General features: G+C 40.3%; 1 protein-coding gene across 2 annotated transcripts in view; it reads left to right on the top strand.

Moving 5' to 3' along the window:
• LOC124594835 (DNA excision repair protein ERCC-6-like) overlaps nucleotides 1–23,550 on the top strand; it is a 110,880-nt gene that overhangs the window by 40,695 nt on the left and 46,635 nt on the right. For both annotated transcript variants that reach the window (XM_047133284.1, XM_047133285.1), the window contains exons 6-9: nucleotides 3,334–3,489; nucleotides 10,286–10,436; nucleotides 15,518–15,670; nucleotides 16,042–16,169. In XM_047133284.1, the coding sequence (XP_046989240.1) occupies nucleotides 3,334–3,489; nucleotides 10,286–10,436; nucleotides 15,518–15,670; nucleotides 16,042–16,169 (588 nt within the window). The remainder of the gene's footprint in view (nucleotides 1–3,333; nucleotides 3,490–10,285; nucleotides 10,437–15,517; nucleotides 15,671–16,041; nucleotides 16,170–23,550) is intronic.

Consider the following 23,550-nt stretch of genomic DNA (forward strand, 5'->3'; position numbering starts at 1 on the left):
TGAAAGGTAAATGGGACAGAGAGACATGCTCAGATAAATTATGCTTGGAGCATTAGTGACAAAACATGTAAATGTGTAAGGGTGTGTTGAGAAATATGGATTAATTCAGACATGATAATGTAGTCTCTCAAATTCTGCCAGGGTGTCTACAACCCGGGAGATCAGGGAGAAAACCGGGAATTTTTTCATCCGGGAGAAAACTGGGAAAAACCCAGGAATCTTTTTGAGTTCCGGGAATATTTCATTGCTTTCGTTTTCAGTTAAATTTTTGTGATTTTGACTGGTGAGAACCAATACCCTAACAAAAAAATTTACTTTATCCCGCTTCTGCAGAATAATACTGCAGCAACAAAACATGAACGAGAGAAAAAAACGAAAATAAAACTTAAGTCGCAAAGAAAATGCGCCATATACGACGACAAAGCACAGTGCTCATACAAGCGTCTGCCAACAGCAAAGTGTGTCAAAGGCTTCAGGAAGACTGTGCAGTGCTTCTTAACAACAAATTGCCTCCAATGAGCATGACGTGACAGTTTTCTTACATTAGATTCGTTTTAATGCAAGATCTTTTAATGTTTCACACGTACAAACGTGCGGGCTTTCTGCGTCATTGTAGCTGCCCAAATGCAGTGACACCTGTTATCTGGCGCTCTCTGGCAACTGCTGAAACGTACCTTTCAAATAGGTCACGGAAAAATATTGCGAATATTGCTTTGAAAAGCGTTACTTTCAAAGTAAATTTCCTTTTATGTAAGATAAACTATGTGAGAGAGTGTATGACGATTTTCTTAAACCACAGAGCGTTTGGCTCTCATTTAAAAATCAGCTCTTTGGGGACGACCATATGAAGAATTTCGAGCCCAGAAGATCAAACATTTACGTCGTTATCAAAAACAATTACTGGCACATTTATGTGATGTATAACGCGCAAAAAAGATCAACAATATATGTGGAAGCTTAGCTTCTCTTGCAGCTTATTAATCTTAGATACCAATACTATATATGTGATAGCTTTGCTTTTCTTGTAGCATCAATTGTACATTAATTTAAGCCAGTAATTTTTCTCATTTGTGTGTTCGTGCTACTTAAGAGTGATCTTGCTATTGGCTGACTACATCGCGTGTCAAATTCTGTCATCAGCTGCCGAGATCAGGTGACATGACCTGTGACTGGCTTACAAAAGCGCGTCGCAATCTCGATTTTAATGCTTCGGAAAGTAACATGCGGTGTTTGGTGGAATTAGAATTTATACCTTCGTAACACGGAACTATGCAGTGTATATGTTGCTGCACATCAAAGAGCTTTCCAAAACGTGTTTCTTTCCCCTGAGTTTTATTTTCTAAAGTGCCGGGAAATTCTACGCCCGTGTATAAAACCTTAAACCATATAAAAGGATTGATAAGTGCCGAGAAAAAGTATACTGTCACTTAACACGGAAAAAGTGTATTTTCACCCTGGAGAAAGTGTATTTTTACTGACAGTAATTTCAAATTGATGATTATTTGGAAATATCACTTAACATACATTTTCTTTCCATTTCTGGTATATAATAAATCAGTTATCAGCGACAGATTTAAAGTGCCCTTTCGAGATTACAAATTTGGTAGAACTTGCAGTTTATGTCTAAAACATGGTGATATAAGCGCAAAAAATATTTTGGTACTGAATCTACATGAATTATTGGGGTGAAATGAATGGAAAGTAAATGGGATGAGAAAGAGAGAGGGAGGAAATAATGACTTCCAGCTGCACAAGGAATTGTGGCAATGCAATGACGGGAGCTGGAAATTTGTGATGGACCAGGAGTCAAACCTGGATGCTCCGCTTCTCTAGTATGGTTGCCTTAACCGTCTTGGCCGTCCGGATGTGCTTTCTGTCTTGCCCAAATACCCAACTTCCTGCTCACCGCATTGCAGTGACCTCCACCCATTAACCCCTACTCACAGATTTCTAGTTCCCTTAGGAGTTTGGACACTATTTGTGCATCTGGCAAAAATCTGTCCAACAGGACAGACCTCACTCGTATTTATAATGCTATGAGCTGTTCAATGGAAAAGTTTCAGTGCAGATGCACAAACAGCGTCTGAACCCCTACGGAATTGGGAATTTATGTGTAGGGGGTTATAATGGGCTGGGATCGTTGCGGAGCGGCGAGCGGTAAGTTGGCAATTTGGGTCATGTCCATATGGCTGAGGCGATTAAGGCATCGAAGTGGAGCATCCAGGTTCAAGTCTGTCAGGCAGATGTTTACAGATCTTGCTGTTGCCTTGCTGCAATGCTCTGGCTGGCTGGTAGTCATTATTTCCCTCCTATTTCTTTCTCATCCTGTTTCCTTTCCATTCCTTTCACCCAAGTTATTCATCTATGTGGCCCAGCTGCCTCATCATGAGTTGCGTGTGTTCTGTCAGACACATCTATCATTGTGAATAGTTGCTTTGTGGTGTAATAAGGAGGTGTGAAATATTTTGTGTTATGTGCTAGTCGGTGGACAAGCATGTCACAGCTAACAGACACAAAAACTAAATCTCTCTCTCTCTCTCTCTCTCTCTCTCTCTCTCTCTCTCTCTCTCTGTGTGTGTGTGTGTGTGTGTGTGTGTGTGTGTCTCAGAGAGAGAGAGAGATGTTTCTGATCAGTGCTTCCAGTTTTTGGTGGGTGGTGATCTCTCCTCTTACGCCTATTACCTTCCTTTCAGAATTCACCAGTATTGAAGTAAACAGTATTTGTAAATAGTTTGTTTCATGTTTATCAAACTGCTTGTGTGGGGATCTTGTCCAGTTTCTGAGAATTGTAGTGGTCTATGTTCATCTGCCTTCAAGGGTTTAGATTATTAGAAAAAAAAATTTTTAACTGAGGTGTCGTATTATGGTAGGAACAATATACACATCTTGGAACTTTATGAGATATTTGAAGAGATTGGTGGAAGAAAGTGCTAACCCTCATTTTAGTAAGGATTACTCAAATCACTTTAACTGTTGTGTATTAGATTGCAGCACACACTGGTAACAGTTTATGTGCACCCCTAGAAAGTGCAGCATACTATTTAAATTATTTCATCCTTCTGTATTTATGTTGTTATCTTTGAATTTAACCAATCAAGTAACACATAACAACTCAAAGTACTCTCTTGTGGGTTAGCACTTTCTTCTGCTGACCCATCATTTGGTAACGAACATGTCTAAATTATGTGTTTATTGATTTAAATAGATATTTATTGTCTCCAGTTGCTTGATATGCATCAACAGGCTTCCAAAATTCTTCCTCATTAGAGAAACAGTTTCTCACGTCTGTATTACGTTGACATTGTTTGATGTGTGTTACGTTATTTCCTTTAGATGAGAAGAAAATGAGAAAATGGGAAGGACCATCACTGCATCATGTAAAGAAACGCCGACGACAGAAACTTATTTCACCACCTGAAGAATGGTGTTCTGATGACAGCGATTGGGATTATTCTGATGAAGAACGAAGACTGAAAAAAAGGAAGAGAAGTAAGGATTCATTTCCTGTCAGTCCAGTGCACTTCTGTGTAAAATGCTGTATTTCTTTCTTATTTAATTTTTGCCATTATCACTATACGCTTATGGCCTTGTTCACATTAATGAGATTCTATGTAGTATGCTTCACAATGTTAATTCGTATTGTGAGCATTATAAATAATTAACCGAGATATAGCGTAGACACCCCCCCCTGAAAGGCTAGGGAAAAAATGGTCTTTCCTTTTTGAACAATTGTTTTTGTTTATAAATATTTCTGTTTTCCCCAGCTTGACAAGGTATCAGCTGCTTTTGCTAATTAAAAAGTTTTAGTCATCCTAAAGTCACCTCAATAAAAATCAGAGACAATATCTTTCATCATACCTACACTCATGATGTGGCACCAATTGGGCTCTGAAGAGTGAGAGTATGTCCAGCATGGCCATGTCCTCCAATCGGTCCTCACAGGTGGACAGCCCAGTTGCTGCTCGCATTGAGATTGGTCCCTCAACTGTAATCGAGTGGTAGGTCATCCCGGGATGTAGCAGGCGGCGAAAGACTTCACAGGCGGCCGCACGTAAGGCCTCCTTGGTTTGTCTGACAAACAGGTTCCAGGCGCTGTCAGTGGCTGACACCGTTGCTGAGCCAGATGCTGTCGCCTGTCCTTTTTCAGAGGAAACCTCTCAGCCTGCAAGATCTGGACAGTCAAAGAGGGTGGGATTACTGATAGTTAGGAGCTCCAGGCACATTATGGGGCCTCTTAGGGACATGGCTGTCAAGAAGGGAAGGAAAACCAGTGTGCATACTTGGTGGAGTCATTCCAAATGTGGAACGGGTCCTCCCGGATGCCATAAGGAGCACAGGGGGAGACAACTGCAGGTGGTTACTCACGTCGGTACCAGTGATGTGTTTCACTATGGATCAGAAGAGATTCTCTCCGGTTTTGAGCAGCTAACAGAAGTGATAAAGGCTGTCAGTCTTGCTTGCAAGATGAAAGCAGAGCTAACCATTAACAGCATAGTTGACAGTAGTTTGCGGACCTCTGGTACACAGCCACATGGAGGGTCTGAATCAACGGCTCAAACGGTTCTGCGACCGTGTAGATTTCTCAACTTGCACCAAAGGGTGGTTGGGTTTTGGGTTCTGCTGAATAGACCAGGTGTTCACTATATGCAGGAGGCAGCTACAGGGGTAGCACGGGCTGTGTTGTGTGGACTGGGCAGTTTTTTAGGTTAGAGGGTCTCGGAAAAACACAAGATGGGCATCAGCCACAAAGGGTGCAGGCCAAACACAGGAAGAACGTAGAGACAGGAACCATCGGTATAACAGTTGTAAATTGTCTAGCTGTGCTGGGAAAGTACCAAAGCCCCAAGTGCTAATAGAAAGCACTGATGGTCAAATCGTTGCAGGCACGGAAAGCTGGCCAAACCCAGAGATAAGCTCAGCCAAAGTTTTTGCAAAGAACCTAACGGTGTTCCAAAAGGATAGGCTAAACACGGTTGGCGGTGGCGTGTTTGTTGCTGTTTGTAGTTTATCTTGTCACAAAATTGAAGTAGATAGTTCCTGTGAGTTAGTATGGGCATAGGTCATTGTTGGCAACCGGAATAAAATAATAATGAAAATAATAATTGGATCCTTTTACTGACCTCCCAATTCAGGTGATACAGGTGCTGAAAGGTTCAAAGAAAACATGAGTTTCAGTTCAAACACGTACCTGACTCCTACGATTATAGTTGGTGATGGCTTTTATTTACCCTTGATATGTTGGCTAAAATACATGTTTAGTTCCGGAGGTACGCATAAAACATCATCCGAAATTGAGCTAAATGCATTCTCTGGAAATTATTTCGAGCAGTTAGTTCATGAGCCCACGCAAATAGTAAACGGTTGTGAAAACACACTTGACCTCTTAGCAACAAATAATCCTGTGTTAATAACGAGCATCAATATGTATACAGGTATTAGTGAACCAAGGGTTGTCGCAGCGAGATTGAATATTGTAATCCCCAAATCCTCGAAAAATGAGCGAAAAATATACCTATTCAAAAAAGCAGACAAAAATTCACTTGACGCCTTCCTGAGAGACAATCTCCACTCCTTCCAAATTAATGATATAAGTGTAGACCAAATGTGGCTTGAACTCAGAGAAATAGTATCGGCAGCAGTTGAGAGATTTATACCATATAAATTAACAAACGGTGGAGTTGATCCTCCTCAGTACAGAAAATAGGTCAGAACACTGTTGCAGAAACAAAGAAACAAACATGCCAAATTTAAAGAAATGCAAAATCCCCAACAATGGTGATCTTTTACAGAAGCTCGAAATTTAGCGCGGACTTTGTTGCGAGATACTTATAACAGTTTCCACAATGAAACTTTGTCTCAAAACCTGGCAGAAAATCCAAAGAGATGCTGGTCGTATGTGAAGTATGTTAGCGGCAATGAACAATCTATGCATTCTTTGAATGATAGCAGTGGAGATACTATCGAAGACAGTGCTGCCAGAGCAGAGTTACTAAACACAGCCTTCCGAAATGCCTTCACAAAAGAAGATGAAGTAAATATTCCAGAATTCGAATCAAGAATAGCTGCCAACATGAGTAACATAGAAGTAAATATCCTCTGAAAAGTGAAGCAACTTAAATCACTTAATAAAAGCAAGTCTTCTGGTCCAGACTGTATATCAGTTAGGTTCCTTTCAGAGTATGCAGATGCTTTAGCTCCATACTTGACAATCATATACAACCGTTCGCTCGAGGAAAGATCGCCGGCCGCGGTGGTCGTGTGGTTCTAGGCACTTCAGTTCGGAACCGCGTGACTGCTACGGTCGCAGGTTCAAATCCTGCCTCGGGCATGAATGTGTGTGATGTCCTTAGGTTAGTTAGGTTTAAGTAGTTCTAAGTTCAAGGGGCTGATGTCCTCAGATGTTGAGTCGCATAGTGCTCAGAGCCATTTGAACCATTTTGAAAGATCAGTATCCAAAGACTAGAAAGTTGCACAGGTCACACCAATACTCAAGAAAGGTAGTAGGAGTAATCCACCTAATTACAGGCTCATATCATTAACATCAATATGCATCAGGATTCTGGGACATACATTGTGATCGAACATTATGAAATACCTCAAAGACAACGGTCTATTGACACACAGTCAACAAGGGTTTAGAAAACATCATTCTTGTGAAACTCAACTAGCTTTGTATTCACATGAAGTGTTGAGTGCTATTGACAAAAGATTTCAGATTGATTCCATATTTCTGGATTTCCAGAAGGCTTTTGACCCTGTATCGCACAAGCAGCTTACAGTGAAATTGTATTGGAAAATTGTGAATGGAATCTCGTCTCAGTTATGTGACTGGATTTACGATTTCCTGTCAGAGAGGTCACAGTTTGTAGTAATTGATGGAAAATCATTGAGTAAAGCAGAAGTGATTTCTGGCGTTCCCCAAGGTAGTGTTGTAGGCCCTTTGCTGTGACTTATCTATATAAATGATTTGGAAGACTATCTGAGCAGCTATCTTCAGTTGTTTGCAGATGACAGTGTCGTTTATTGACTAATAAAGTCATCAGAAGCAAAACAAATTGCAAAACAATTTAGAAAATATATCTGACTGTTGCAAAAATTGGCAGTTGACCCTAAATAACGAAAAGTGTGAGGTCATCCACATGAGTGCTGAAAGGAATCCGTTAAACTTTAGTTACGCAGTAGATCAGTCAAATATAAAGGCTATAAATTCAACTAAATACCTAGGAATTACAATTACGAACAACTTAAATTGGAAGGAACACATAGAAAATGTTGTGGGGAAGGCTAACGAAAGACTGCATTTTATTGGTAGGACACTTAGAAAATGTAACAGATCTACTAAGGAGATAGCGTACACTACGCTCCTCCATCCTCTTTCAGAATACTGCTGTGCAGTGTGGGATCCTTACCAGATAGAACTGACGGAGTACATCGAAAAAGTTCAGAGAAGGGCAGCACATTTTGTATTATCGCGAAATATGGGAGTGTCTGTCACTAAAATGATACAGGATTTGGGCTGGACATAATTAAACGAAAGGCATTTTTCTTTGTGATGGAATCTTATCACAAAATTCCATTCACCAACTCTCTCCTCCGAATGCGATAATATTTTGTTGACACCAACCTACATAAGGAGAAACAATCACCACAATAAAATAAGGGAAATCAGAGCTCATACGGAAAGATATAGGTGTTTGTTCTTTCTGTGCGCTATACGAGATTGGAATATAGAGAATTGTGAAGGTAGTTTGATGAACCCTCTGCCAGGCACTTAAATGTGATGTGCAGATGTAGATGCAGTGCAGTGGACACAGGCTTATATTCCACTTTGGGAATGGGTGTAGATTTTAAATGTGCCTTGCTGTGGATTTCATCTACAAACGCGGAAAAAAACTGAATTAATTATGTAAGTGTATCTGATGACTGAAGATGATAAAACCTGTGAAATTAGTAAATTTAACAATAATGTCTAATGAGTGCATACAAGTTGTTATAAACTTCAATGCTATTGAGTAGGAACCTGAAAAGATAGCATCTATTTTTGGCAAAATTCACGTCTATTTTTAGGAAAAGTTATATCTAGGGGCCGTTGTAATGGAATGTTTGCTTTTGCAAAAACTTCAGTAGCTTTTTTCAGCATGGTCTTCTCTTTTTTTTTCTTTTGGCTCTACTTAAACTATCAACAAATGATTGATTGGGTTGAGAAGCAGCACCAGTTTCATGCCTCTGATTGATGGTGTTTCCCAACATTATTTTTCTTTTATTTAATAATTACAGAATCAGCAGAATATTGATTTTTGCCTTTTGTGGGCATTCATAGCCATGTGACCCATACTTGACAGTGCTACAGATTGAACTGACAAGATGCTTAGTGTGTAAGCAGAACCAAAAATAACTTCATTCTTACATTAGGGTGAAACTTTTGACAGGTTTTGTTTTCCATCACTATAGTGAAGAATGGTGACACCTTAAACTGGCAGTCGGATTTGAGTGTATACAAATTAGACTTATATCTTTCAGGAGGGAGAGAGAGTGTGGGAAGACGAGCCTTGTTGCACGCAACAAACCTACACCCATGTTCTCTGTTTCTGCAAAAGCGGAACTTGACACATGCTCATAGGGATCACTGAACCCTTTTGGTGTTTTGATAGTTGTAATCAAACTCTATGATGAACCAGAATTAGTTTCTTCATGCATTTCAAAATAATAAAAGAAAACAACAAGCAACACACAAAATTCGGTAAGAGCTATTACGCAATTGCTTGCAAATGTTGGAAGTTTCTTAAATGAGGTAATTCTGGTCCAACCTCGTATCAGAATTTGATGTAACCACAGCTCAAAACACCCACCACCTAAAACTGCCATGTTAAAATGCCCGAATTATACGAACTTTTGACAGACAAAGGTACATGTTTATTTGCTCTGCGATGCTGGGTCCCATAGTTGAGTCTTGTGTTGCCTTAAGGTGGCTACTCACGCATTTGCATGCTTGATAGTGAACAAGCACAGAGTGCTTGACAGTGTGTAGGATGAATTTGTACAGGCATCAGGGCTGTTCAAGCAGCTTGATGCTTCATTGAATTTCGTTTATGCATGCTTGTGCAAAGCATTCAAACATAAGCATTCTTGGGCATGTGTACCAAGAATAGGGAGACTTGTGCCAGCATTTTGATTTGATTTTACTTAATTTTTTAATTAGGTTCTGCTGAATTACATTCTATACAAATGTACTGTAATGTAGGAAAAGTGAAAGAGTACAATATTACATGGCGAAGGAAAAAAAAGAAAGAAAACAGCAACCTGTGAGACAGTTTCTGTAACTGTGTATCACGAATATTTAATATGAAAATAATATTTTTGTTTTTTAACCACTCTTTACTCCACATATCACACTTGTGAAGCTTGTAGTTACCTGTGTAGCCACCTTTACTTGGCATGTGGCATATACTGCCCATAAATGTTGTGACAAAAGAGCATCAAATGCACTGATATGTTGTTGCATTTGTGAACTTTTTATTTTGGAAACACGTTCTTAGGCATTTTATCTTTAGAAATTGGGGTTCGTTAGATTTTTGCAGTGCCAGTAACCAAAAACTGAGTACATTTTCAATATTTATAAGCACAGAAAATAAAGCTATTTCAAACTAACTCTGATAAAATAATTCATCTGGATACAGTTCGCTGTGAAATAATGTTTATTGGGTAATTTTGTACTTTGAGCTGAATTCAAATATATTTTAATATTTATCACAAATTGTGAATATTTCAGGTCCCTGCTAATAAGATGGTAGTGTGGCCTGGTAGCCAACTTCTGTCCTTTTGAACTACATTACCATATCATTGCAGCTTGTCTTGCTTACATCTATAAGTGGACAAGGTGGCTCAGTGACAATACCCCGGGCTAATATTCAGGAGGAAATTTCCATCCAGCTATCCACATTTTAAGATTTCCATTGTTTCCTTAAATCACGTAAGGTTCCTTTGAAAATGCCGTGGCCATTTTCCTCCCCTATCCGTCTCCAATCTGAGCTTGTTCTCCAGGTGTGGTGAAGTTGTCACTGGCAGTATGTTAAACTGTCATCTTTCTTCAAACAATGGAAAGTCCACATTGAAATATCAACAATATTGAAAAGGATAGATTGCTACTCACCGTAAAGCTGACACGTTATGCCTGTCTGCACATTAGAAATAGAAAGCACACATAGCTATGGAGGGTTTTGGTATTTTTTATGTGTATCATTGTTATAGTTTTGCATATTTGATATATTTTGTTTTATTTCACAAGGTAAGAAAGAGATAGATGATGGGAATGCAGATGATTACATGGAGCGTTTGAAGCTGTGGGAAAAGACACGTACTGAGGAAACTGTCAGAGGAGATCAAGAGTTGGAGGGTGGTTACAGGATTCCTAAGTTCCTTTGGAACAAGCTATATAAGTAAGTACACTGCTGTTGCTACGTTTCGTATGATGGATGCATTGATAGCTTGAAAATTTTGGTATCTACAGCTACACTTTATGAAACTCTGAAAAGTGCAAGGAGGTACTAGCCCTCTCAAGTATTGCTGTGAGTGTTCATCCTTTCCATTTTCCAGATAGAGTTTTAAAAAGACATTATTGGTACACAATTTTTCTCACTGCAGTTAATTCAAGAAGAGGGGCTCAATATTCACTCATTGTAATATGTAGACAGCTCCAAAATCTCTTGAGATCCAAGAATGAAGGTTAGTTCCTTTAATTTTGTGGATTACTTCCTGCAGCATGATAAGAATTTCCAGGCAGATATCGCTTAAAATATTGAGTATTTCTGTAATATTTTAACTCTAGTGATCATTGGTGCACTGTGAGAAGAAAAGTACTTAGACACCCAGAGTTTTCAATTCAAAAGCCAGAACATGTGGAATCTGTAGCATGTAGAATTTCATTTTCATACTGTTACAGTGTTTAAATCTTAGATGGACAGGCAAAAAATAAATAACACAACTAGATGGGCTGGGTCTGACAGACCCAAAATTTTATTTACATTCCAGAATAAATAAGACAAATATTTTCAACAGCTGTGCCAGAAATACTTCTATTACTGTTTCTTAAAAACTAAGGTTGTATTCATCCAAAAATATGAAAATCAAATTACTAAGTATTTGAAAACTTTCTCGAAAATTGAAAACTTTTTTTAAGTTCACATCCTTACACATTATGAATTTAGGATTGTTGCACACAGTATTATACAATATTATACAATTCAGTGTTTAGTACTATCTCATTACGATATACATGTTACTGATTTGTATTTTCTGCCCAGTCTTCACATAACAATACTGAATGTAACAGACGCAGCCATTTTCCACATTCTTTTCAAAATAATTTGTTTTATTGTCTTTGCATTCATAACAGCCACCTCATTTGCCGTCTGGAACAACTTCCTTCTGAGTGGTAATCCCAGATAGCCGTGCTGCCAGCTGGCTAATGTACCTTGGGAGATTCTTCTGGTTATCTCTCTGTGCCATGTGTTGTTTTATCAGTTGCCGAGAAATATCCATCTGGAAATATCCAATCCTGTGTTTGATTTGTACACTGCAAATATATTTATATCAGCAGTGTTCAAAATGGCATAAAAATGCACAATGGCCAGCATCTTGTTTGCCTTCAAGATTATATTATGAGCACTTCTCATCAACCACATCCACTCCAGTATTTGTTGAATTACAGAAAGTAATTATTCAGATTTCTTGTTTCTTCATTGATTTTGTTGTTTGTATGCAATGATGACAACAAAGTGACACCTTCATTTTTCTTTGGCACATATAACACCAATGCAAAATTGTCGCTAAATCTGAATATGGATGAATGTATTTCTGTTTTTTGTAAGAGAAGAGGTTTCTCTTTTATTTTTGCACAATGTTGAAACGAGTGTAAGCTTAGAATTTGTGAAAAGTTTTCTAGCAAGAGTGTAGCATGTGAACCAACTGTCAAAGGTAATATTCCATCTTGTATCCTTCACTGGCTCTACAACTCTGAGCACAACATTGTCAACTACATTCTCTCTGGGAAGAAACCTGCTGGTTGTAGTCCCTCATACACTTCCAAATTTTGTACGTAGAACGATTTTGCATATCTAATGTTACTCCAACTGCTTTTCTGGCCAAAATATTTCTCACTGCAAAAGACTCATCATAGTATGAGAGTGATGTAGTTTTTGCAGTGGAATACATAGCTTTGAACAATCGAATCTCCTTCACCAATTAAGTCAATTGGGGGATGTGTATTGCAGATTTGCCTGGATTTTGGACATGATGAAAACTTGGATGTTAAAATAATGTTTTCCAATACACTGATCATTATTTTTAACAGAAGATGTAGTTTTCTGTAGGCATTAGCAAAGGTGTGTACACATTAACATGACTGACAAAACAGCAACTTTTAAAGACATTGCATCATTACATTAGCCAAACTGTGACTGACTATAAGTGCTTTGCACCGCTCAATATATACCTTGTCTGAACAATGTGCGTTCTTTGGCCTGTTGGCAAAAACAATTACATTTACTTATTTATAAAGAAAATGTATTGATTTACAACAAACTGTTAGTACGGATTTGAAGAGAATAAGTGTCGATTTATTCTAAATATATTTCTATTTATTTATTTATTTATTTTTTTTAATGAAGTTACAGTAACAATGCCTATTGTAAAAGCATTAACTGCATCTGGATTTCACTTTGGATTTTTTTCCTAACATTAATTGAGGTACTGTACAAAACGCCAAAACGAAATTTCAGGTTAAATTCTGTATTGTTTTGTAGTATTAGAATGATTGAAAACCTGTAGTGTTTACATCATAATGTTGAAGAATTGTTAATGAAAAAATTAATTATAACTGACCTAATTTTTTGTTTCGTTGTTGGCATGATACATAAAGTGCACAAGTCATGTTAAATATGTCATATGACTGATAAAAGTTCCAAAAATTTGTTTTTAGGTAAGTTTAAATTTACAAACATTGCTAATTAATTATTTGTTTAATTACAAAATACATATTTCTCTTAACTGTTCTGTGGGAATGTAATAATGCAATCGTGAGAATCAAGTTATAAAGTTTGCTGAAATTTATGACAGTATGGTAATTCAAAAGGACCTGGAAGAGTAGTTGAACAGAATGGACAGTGTCTTGAAAGGATATAAGATGAATCAACAAAAGCAAAATGAGGATGATGGAATGTAATCAAATTAAGTCGGGTATGCTGAGGGAATTAGATTAGAAAATGAGACACTGAAAGTAGTAGATGAGTTTTGCTATTTGGGAAGCAAAATAACTGATGATGGTCGAAGTAGAGATGATATAAAATTTAGACTGGCAGTGGCAGGGAAAGTGTTTCTGAAGAAGAGAATTTTGTTAACATCGAGTATAGATTTAAGTATCAGGAAGTCGTTTCTGAAAGTACTTGTATGGAGTGTAGCCATGTATGGAAGTAAAACATGGACGATAAATAGTTAGACAAGAAGAGAATAGAAGCTTTCGAAATGGTGCTACAGAAGAATGCTAATGAGGAAGTACTGAATAGAATTGGCGAGAAGAGGAATTTGTGGCACGACTTGACTAGAAGAAGGGATCGGTTGGTAGGATGTGTTCTGAGGCATCAAGGGATCACCAGTTTAGTATTGAAGGGCAGATAAAAATTGTAGAGGGATACCAAGAGATGAGTACACTAAGTAGATTCAGAAGGATGTAGCTTGCAGTAGTTACTTGGAGGTGAAGAAGCTTGCACAGGATAGAGTAGCATGGAGAGTTGCATCAAACTAGTCTCTGGACTGAAGACCACAACAACAACAACAACATATTAATCCACGTCAGGTTTTCTAACTGATTATAACTTTCTGATAATTACAATTAAATGATATGAAATATTAATGATGATGATTCGGTACATAAGTGAACCATAAAGTTTAATTTGCTGATAGAAATGAAGAAAAACCATACTTTCCAATTTTTTTTCCATTACATATTGTGGATCAGTTAATATATAATCTGCTAAACTTTTAGTGGTATCGAAGGATTCATTAACTACCCCATAACTAGTCCTATTACAATCTGTTATGATAAATATTTTGTCCCAAACTTTCCAGGTGTTGGAGGAATGTACATTCTGGAAGAATGACATCCCCGAACAGGTAGTAACCTGTCATCCACTCTTAATGTATTCACAAGCGGTGTAAGGCCTTGTGCAGTTCTTTGCGAATCCCTCCACAACATGATATACAGGGTCCAGCATATCAAAAGAAAACGAAATATTTGCAGTGTCCTACTTGGAGGGAAGATTTTTGTCCCTATGCCTCAAGTGTCCAAAAGTTCTTCCATATTCATTGTGTATGAAAGACCCAAAAATGCTCTGAACTCCTCCTTTCTTTCCCCCAAGTAGACCCAAAAATGCTCTGAACTCCTCCTTTCTTTCCCCCAAGCTTCTTGCAGTATTTGGGTCACTTTTATGAAGGGGTTTTATATAATCTATTGAAGTTATTGCGTTCTCTATTATCAAATCAAGCAAATTGTCGTCAGTGAACAGTTTTCAGGTCCTGACAATGGTGTTAGGATTTCTAGCTTCTTCACTAGCATGAGGCAAATGCAAAATTATATTGAGAGATCTGGTACTATATTTTGGTTGGGAAAGTTTTTCAGCCATCTAACTTATTTGTCTCTTGACAGATTGCAAGGTAATGGTTCACTGGAAGAGGGACCGCATCAAACCACACTAGTTGGTAGGGAATCTCGATTAGTGTTCGTAAGTGAATTCATGTTTCTGACAGCAATAACAGTGTTATCTTCTCTGTCCAACTGCTTATTACTCATTTCACTTTCTGTCTCGTGATAGCTTTCAGGAACAAAACTAGGATCTACTGGCAAATTGGCATTATCAATTTCTAATAATAGTTTTTCAGTTTGTTCCTCATTTAAGCGGATGCTGCTAAGCCGTTTTGGAGCAGTTTCATTACTTTCTGTCACAATAACAAGAAAAGTGCATAATTTTAAAAAAAGCAAATGTAAGTGGGCTGGATCTCTCAGGCTCAGAACACATTTCTTCCCTTGCCAACAGTCAACAGGCAAACAAAGAAGAATGGTGAAACAAGTATTGCCCTCTAGGAAATTTAACTGAGAGCTACAATGAATTGCTTAATCATAAACAGTGCACTCTTGTGGAATTTTTAAAACAAAATCCACCTGGCTCTGGGAGATCCAGCCTTTCGATTCTAGAGTTAATAACGTTTCTAAATCTAATAGACTTACAGTGGAATTTGTTTCCATTAATTCTAAAACATAGTGGAGCATGTCTTTTGCAATTTTAGGATACTATATCTTCATTGCATTTAATTTTGTTAACAAACATAGGCAATGTGTAAAGGGGCAGACAGAAGACAAATGTCAATAACTGTAAGTCCCCTGCACCTTGATACTGATGTACAGATTTTGTAAGAAGTTTCATGTGGAAGAGAAATATTTTCTCTTAATTATAACTTTGCATTTCAGTTACCAAAAAGTTGGTGTACAGTGGCTGTGGGAATTGAATCTGCAACGATGTGGAGGTATTCTAGGTGATGAGATGGGACTAGGGAAAACAGTGCAAGTCATTGCTTTTCTGGCAGGCCTTGCACATAGTAAATTAGTTGCACGTCATGGTGGGTAAGCATCTTAAAATTAGAAATCCTTAAACTACATTATAAATCAGAAATTGAATATTTTGTAACTTCACTATTTGTATGTGTTTTGATTATTTCACCAAAATTTTAAATTTTTTTTTTTTTTTTTTTTTTTTTTTTTTTTTTGCGTGTCTGCCTTACTAAATGAGACTTGACATTCATCCATGGTTGTTAGTTTTATTATTGGTTGAAAATGAAAATCAGTTATTTTGTTTCCTTTTTCTTTGTTTGGATTCTGTTCTGATATTTAGTTAAGAATTCTTATTGAATAAATAAATAAATTAAATTAAGTTATTTTGATTAAATATGGTGTCATACTATCAAATGTTTATTTATATTACCATGCTCTTTTAGCTATCGAGGTTTGGGACCTGTTTTGATTGTGTGTCCGACCACTGTTATGCATCAGTGGGTGCGAGAATTTCATACTTGGTGGCCACCATTCCGAGTAGCTGTGCTGCACGAGTCTGGTTCTTTTGATGGTAAGGAGAAATATATTTTTATTTAAGTTGCTCTTTTTATACTGACTTCAGTATTGTGTAAGTTCCACAGTAACTCTTAAGTTCTAAACTAGAGATGATATAATTGAGAAAATTTTCTTCTAAGTAGGCAGTTGAGCAGTTTTGTTTTTAGTTCCTGGAGAAAATTGTTCTTACAGCTCTTACATAACGGGACAGCCAAAAAAACCTTGGATAGGTAATGCCAGTTTTCAATAGAAAAATGTTGAGTGCAAACACTGTTACCTTCAGCAGAGGTATTTCAGTCAAGCAACAGGTATATCTTGGTACAGCAGCATATAATAGGCATGCACCGTAGAAAATATCATTCTTGTCAAACACAACTGGCTCTTATCCACATGAAGTAACAAGTGCTATCTACAGGGGATCGCAAATTGATTTCATATGTCTATTTTTCCAGAAGGATTTTGACACCATTCCTTAAAAGCGGCTTCTGATCAAATTTATGTGCATTGATGGAAAGTCATAAAGTAAAACAGAAGTCTGGCATTTCCCAAGGGAGTGCAATAGGCTGCCTACTGTTCTTGATCTGTATAAATTATTTAGGAGACAATCTGAGCAGCCCTTTTAGATTGTTTGCAGGATAAGATATCTGTATGGTGCAAAAAGTGACAATTGTCTCCAAAAAAAAAGAACACTGAAAGCAGTCTGTTAAATTTCAGTTACAAGGTTTAAAAGATGTAAATTCAATTAAGTACCTAGAAATTACAATTATGAACAACTTAAATTTGAACCATTGCATAGAAATGTTGTAAGGAAGATCAGTCAAAGACTGTGTTGTATTGGCCGAACACTTACAAGATGCAACAAATCTACTAAGGAGACTGCATACATTGCCCTTGTCTATCCTCTTCTGGAGTATTGTTTCACCACATAGTGTCATTATCAGTTAGGAACGACAGAGGACATGAAAAAAGTCCAAAGAAGCTCAACTCGTTCTGTATTATCATGAAAAAAGGGAAAATTGTCACAGATGTGCTACGCAAGTTTAGTGGCAACCATTAAAACAAAAGCATTTCACGTTACATCAAGATTTTTTCACAAAAGTCAATCATCAACTTTCACACACACAAGCATCTGCCAGCAGCAAAATGTGTCAAAGGCTTTAGGATGAAGACTGTGTAATACTTTATAACAACAAACTGCTTTCGATGAATATGACACCACAAAGGTTTACATTAGGTTCGTTTGAGCAGTTGCCAGCGGGTTCATGTGCATGCACAGTTGAGTCGAGTGAGAGCAGTACCTTCTCCCACTTTTGGCTACTTGAAGTGCGGCTGATAGCTGTATCGGCAGCAGCAACAAGCAGCCAGATGCTACCCAGAAAAAATTTTCTGTTGTACCCAAGATGGCAGATTTGTGCATGCGCAGAGCAGCCTGAGTTGAGCTGTAGTGGTGGGAGGGGTATGGGGAGTCTCCAGTAGTGCGTGGAGGGGGGGGAGAGTCTCCACATGGCCTGTGTTTAAATTTAGTGATTTTGCTATTTCCTCTTCATATACAAGTCTCATGTCAAGTGAAAAGAAAACGGATTTATGTGGCTGGGAGCTATCACGTCTGTTAAAATACATTCACATAATTGTGGAAGGCTGAAATGTGTTACTAGTTTCAGTTTGCTGATTTTATTTTATTTTCAGGTTTGTGGGTGTCAGGCATTAATTGCCTTGCAGAACAATGAAGTTATTTTTGTCAGTTTGCTGAAGAAATTTGGCTTTTAGTAATCTTTTTTGCGGAGGCATTCAGTTTATTTGAAACACTGTTGGCTAGTGTCAACTCTTTGCTGAACTTCAAATGCACGTTTTTATCTTCTGGCATGTATTGCGTTACGTCATAATAAAGAACCAAACATGAGTTAATACTGTACCAACACTCAAAGAAAATTTGTTTCCCGAAAACCACACTGAAAAGCTTAATATCAGGTTGCAGCCTGCTGCTTTGTAAATCTGGATATATGAACATTCACTGTAAGACGAGTTACTCATTTTAGTATGGTTTACAAAATACTGATGCTCTTGGAGTATCCTCTGATGTCCTTCTTTATTTATGACCTAACATAAGACATAATGTTATATACATACGAACATACGGGCTTCATACGTCATCGTAGCTGCGCATGCACAGTAACGACGTTCCCTGGCACTCTCTGACAACTGCTGAAATAAATTCTTACAGATTGTGGGAAAATATTGTGAATGGTGGTTTGAAAAGTGTTACTTTCAAAATAGATTTCATTTTATGCAAGATGAATTATGTTATGTTTGTGAACGTGGTTTGAATTTCTTAAATAGCGGAGAATTTGATTCTCATTTAAAGCTTAACACTTTGAGAGCTAGCCACTTCAAAGACTTTTGAACCCAGAAGACCAGACATTTATGACATTATTTAAAATTTTACTGGAACATTTTACTGGTGTATCTTAAAAGGAACCCATTACCTAAAAATGCTTGAATTATTTGACGCATTTAAGGTGAGGCAGAGTCGTGAATGTGGCGACATGATGATGTAAAGTCTTAACACCACCCTGATAAACCTCAAACCCCAAATGCGCCATGGTTTATGAAAGAAATATGACTTGCCAGGTTGCATTTCAACCCTTCCTTATGTAAGACCATGAGAAAGGTGTAAGTTATGTAAATGCTCTTCCATGGATGCATCCGTCACAATGATGTCATCGAGATAGTTCATGCACCGCACTCCAGAACACACACTACAAAAATGCTGAAAAATTGTCGATGCACTAGCCACACTGAACGAGAGACACTGATATTGGTCAAGGGCTTGTTAAGCACAAGGAGTCATGTAGATTCTTCAACAGAACTGTGTAAACAGGCTTCACATAAATCATTTTGAAGAGAATCTGACCCTCAGTGAATTTAACCAATAACTTGTCAAGACGGGGCAAAGGGTAAGTTTCAGTGACAGATTGAGTTTTAAGTGAAACTTAAGTTTCCGCAGAGGGAAAGCTAACTGTTGTGACTGGCAATTCGCAATTTTTCACAAACACAACTTTTATTGATGTAAGTTCACAAGATTGATGACTGAACAACAAACAAAAGGTAAACACACACACACACACACACACACACACACACACACACACTAGTAACAGTCCAATTCAGAGACGAAGATGTAATCTTCCATGGTCGCAGTACACGAGGTCGGCATCCGGCGTGAACTGAACTTCGGGGCTGGTTCTAGCCCCTAAATAGCTGTCTCCAGTCAATCATGTTCTTGTGTAGTGATACTTACTGCAGGCCGTGGCTCGAGGACCACCAGCAGGAAGCAGTGCTCAGAATGTTTGTTTCCATTACCTTGTATGTAAATAGCCGGTGTTTATCATGGTGCTGTTGGTACGCCTTGGCCATTGACAACCTTGTCCTCTATGGTGTAATATGGGTTGCCATTCCTCAGGGGCTACCTTGGCTCCAAACACCCCTCTCCCCTTGGAAAAGCTGGTGTGGCACGGGCGACCACAGGGGAGAGAGTACCAGTGTAGGCTGATCTGCAGCTAAGTCCTCCTGAAGGAGATGGTGGGACCCGGCCGCCGGAGAGTAGGGTGTCGCTTTCGGCACGAGGCGGCTGGAATGCCGCAGCGGTGGTGGTTGCGAGGCGACGTCAGGCTGGGCAAGCAGGATGGGATGTCCGCGTTGTCCAACCGAGGCGGCGCCGAAGAGTGGCCAGGAAGTGGGTTCAGGGGAAGGTCTTGGAGCTCTCCTGGGTCCGAAGTATGCGGCAGCGCAGGGCTAGCAGCCAGCGTCTGCTGGCTATCTCCGGGAAGATCTTCCACCAACTGAGGAGAGGGCATCAACATAGGCCCCAAGGAAGGCACCGGCAATGGAGAGAGAGGAGCCGGCGTTGTGGGCTGCGGTTGCTTGAGGAAACGAGGACGCAGTTGGTTGCGGTGATGCAAAACCAACCTGTCGCCCAGGTGTACGTTGAACAGTGGTCGACCACGGGGCCATATAACGATCCCCAGAAGCCAGCTGGGCTGGGGCCCGAAATCGCAAGCCCACACCTTGGAGTCAGATGAATACTGGGAAGCACCTGGCAGGGCATGAGGTCCAACCTGTGGCAGGAGGAGATGGAGTAGGGCAACCACGGAGCAGTTCAGCTGGACTCTTGTCACCCACCGGCGTGGCCCTGTAGGTACTGAGAAATAACGTTAGAGCTTCTTCCGGAGAACGGTCCTCCATGAACTTCTTCATCTGAGTTTTAAAAGTGCGAACAAGGTGCTTCGCCTCTCCATTGGATTGGGGATGGAAAGGAGTGGTAAAGACGTGGTGGATACCATTATCGTGACAGAATTTGGCGAACTCTTGACTGCGAATTGCGGGACTTTGTCTGCTACCAGGGTGACGGGAAGGCTATCAGTGGAAAATATTTTTGATAGGGCCATGGTGGTATTCTCTGTGGTGATAGAGGAGCATCGGATAATGAAAGGGAAGTGGGAGTAGGCACCTGTGACAAGTAACCAGTAAACACCGAGGAAGGGTCCCACATAATCCACATGAATCCATTCCAATGGGAGGGAAGCAACCGACCATGATTGGAAGGACCGGGGCAGTGTGTGAAGGGCTGGGTACACTGCTGACAACCCCGAACCATGCACTCCATGTCCACTGTCATGCCTACCTAGAAGAAATGGCGATGTGCGAGGGTTTTCGTCTGGGCAATACCCCAGTGACTTTGATGTAAGACGTGGAGAATGCAGGACTGCAGGGAAGTTGGTACGATGACTCCTGGAGTGGCGTCATTTTCCGCACGGAGGAACACTGTTGACGGCCACCAGATGATGGCGTGTGAAGAAGAAGAATCAGAGGTCAGCCTGGGGACAGAGGAAGTGTCGGCCAGCTGCAGAGAACATATCGGCGCACCAGGTGGAGGAGCGGATCTGCGGTCGTCGCTGCAGCCACCCTTTCAGCTGTGACTTGGAATGCAGCTAACGCATCCTGTATGTTGTCATCGACCTGAAAAATTAGCAGGTCCGATGAATCGAATGCCGAATTGTGGCCAGAGGAGAGCTGAGACAAGGCTTCAGCGTTGGCATGCTGGGAGGTGGACCGGAAATTGATAGTGTACCTAAAACATGCAAGGAATAGGGCCCATCGCTGCAGGTGATGTGGGTAACTGGTCTGATGGGGAAAATAAGGCCACAAGGGGCTTATGGTCAGTGATTAAGCGAAAAGGCTTACTGTAAAGGTACGGGAGGAATTTGTTACAGGCAAACACGATGGCAAGGGCCTCCTTCTCACTTTAAGAATATTTGCATTGGGCATCCCAATTCATCCAGGAGACGGTGCAAAAGGACAGCCATAGCCAAGAGGAGAGGAAGAGAGGGGTTATATGGCGTGAGACAGGCCGCAGAGTGCAACCTCCTCTTGAAGGTTTGGAAAGCTGATTCACAAGCTGGGGACCAATGAAAAGGCACATTCTTTCGGCATAGGTGATGGAGGGGCACTGTAATGTGGACAGCGAAGCGAATGAACGTTCGATAGGGGGGATCGCCCCAACCTTCGCATAAGAGGAATAGTTGATCAGTGAGACTGCTGCTCCAGTATCCACCTGCATCTGCAGCGGCTGACCGTTGACCTGAATGTCAATCATCAGCTTGGAAGATCCCGAAGACTGCACCTGGTTGACATCCATGAGTATAGGCTCCCAACGGTCATTGGCCGGATGAGGAGGGGGCTGCCAAGATCGGCAGACTGAACTGACATGTCCGTTACGGGTACACACGGCACAATACGTCGTCCGAAGGCGCAAATTCCTGGACAGGGCGGCTGCCCTGTCTTCGCTGTGCAGAACAGGATGGCTGTCACCGTTCATCGGAACGGACGGCGGCAACGTCTTCGACCTCTGCCAGTGATGCAAAGGGGCTCCGAGGCGTCATGGTCGCGGAGGGCCGCCATTTCCATGCAGGTTTCCAAACGCTTGTCGGCTGCCATAGAGATTTCATACTTGAATGCTAGATCAATGATCTGGTCCAGAATAGGATTGCGGAATCCAAGAGCATCGTGCTGGAAAGCCGCATCAGGGGCGGCCTGGATGAGGTGGTCGCGGACCATCTTGTCTGTGTAGTATCCTTTGGAGACTCGTGTTGAAGTGCCATTTCCAGCTGAGACCTTGCAATTTCGCTTCCCACTGGTGGTAGGATTGGCCAGCCTTCTTGCGACACTGGTAAAATTGGACACGGGCAGCCAACACGTGGAGCCGTCGTCAATTGTAAGGTGCGTAGAAGTTCACAAATCTGTGAGAAGTCAAATAATCCAGAGGTCAAGGTTGGAGTTTTGTCAAGAGAACATACACTTTGGACTGGTTCCCTGACAAAAAGTAGGAACGACGAGCAGCCTCCTGGACAACCTGGTGGATTTGAAAATGCTTCTGGAGCCGCTTCTCATATGTTTCCCAGTCTTCAGCATCCTCGTTGAAAGCGGGAAACAGTGGGGGCGGCGGAACCGGGCGGTTTTGCCAGAGTTCCGTAAATAAACGTTCCTGTGTATCCAGAGAGTTCTTGCAAAACTGTTGAAAACCTTGTATTAAGTCATCCACACTTTGGACCAGCTGCTGTAGGACAACTTCCACCATGAGGAAGACACATGCAGGCACCAACTCGTCGCCACTTGTGTTGTGACAGACAATTCGCAATTTTTTACAAACACAACTCTTATTGATGTAACTTCAAAAGGTTGATGACTGAACAACAAACAAAAGGTAACAATAACTATGCCAGTACTAGTCTCCTAATTGAGTCAAACAAAAGTTCACTTCTAATTTTCCACAAAGGTTTGTGGTAAAACACACACACACACACACACACACACACACACACACACACACAGTAGTAAAAGTCCAATTCAGAGACGAAGATGTAATCTTCCACAGTCACAGTACACAAGGTCAGCATCCGGTGTGAACTGAACTTCGAGGCTGGTTCTAGCCCCTAAATAGCTGTCTCCAGTCAATCAGGTTTTGGCATGGTGATACTCCCTGCAGGCCGTGGCTCGAGCTCCCCCTGCAGGAAGTAGTGCTCTGAATGTCTGTTTCCATTATCTTGTATGTAAATAGCCGGTGTTTACCATTGTGCTGTTGGTGAGCCTTGGGCATAGACAACCTTGTCCTCTGTGGTGTAATATTGGTTGCCGGCCCTTCAAGGGCTACCTTGGCATCGAACACTAGTCAATCTTATTCATCTACTACTACCCTTTTCGCAATCGCAAGGGGGGAAACCACTCACTTGGTATAATAGGCTGGCACAGAAAAAAAAAAGTGGCCGCGCCACAGGTTTCAGGGTAATGTGGGCTGCACAATTAGTGGCAAACCTAACCCATCTGAGAAAAAGAGACAAAAC

This window comes from Schistocerca americana, chromosome 2, assembly GCF_021461395.2.
Source record: "Schistocerca americana isolate TAMUIC-IGC-003095 chromosome 2, iqSchAmer2.1, whole genome shotgun sequence".
In the NCBI taxonomy this organism is placed as follows: domain Eukaryota; kingdom Metazoa; phylum Arthropoda; class Insecta; order Orthoptera; family Acrididae; genus Schistocerca; species Schistocerca americana.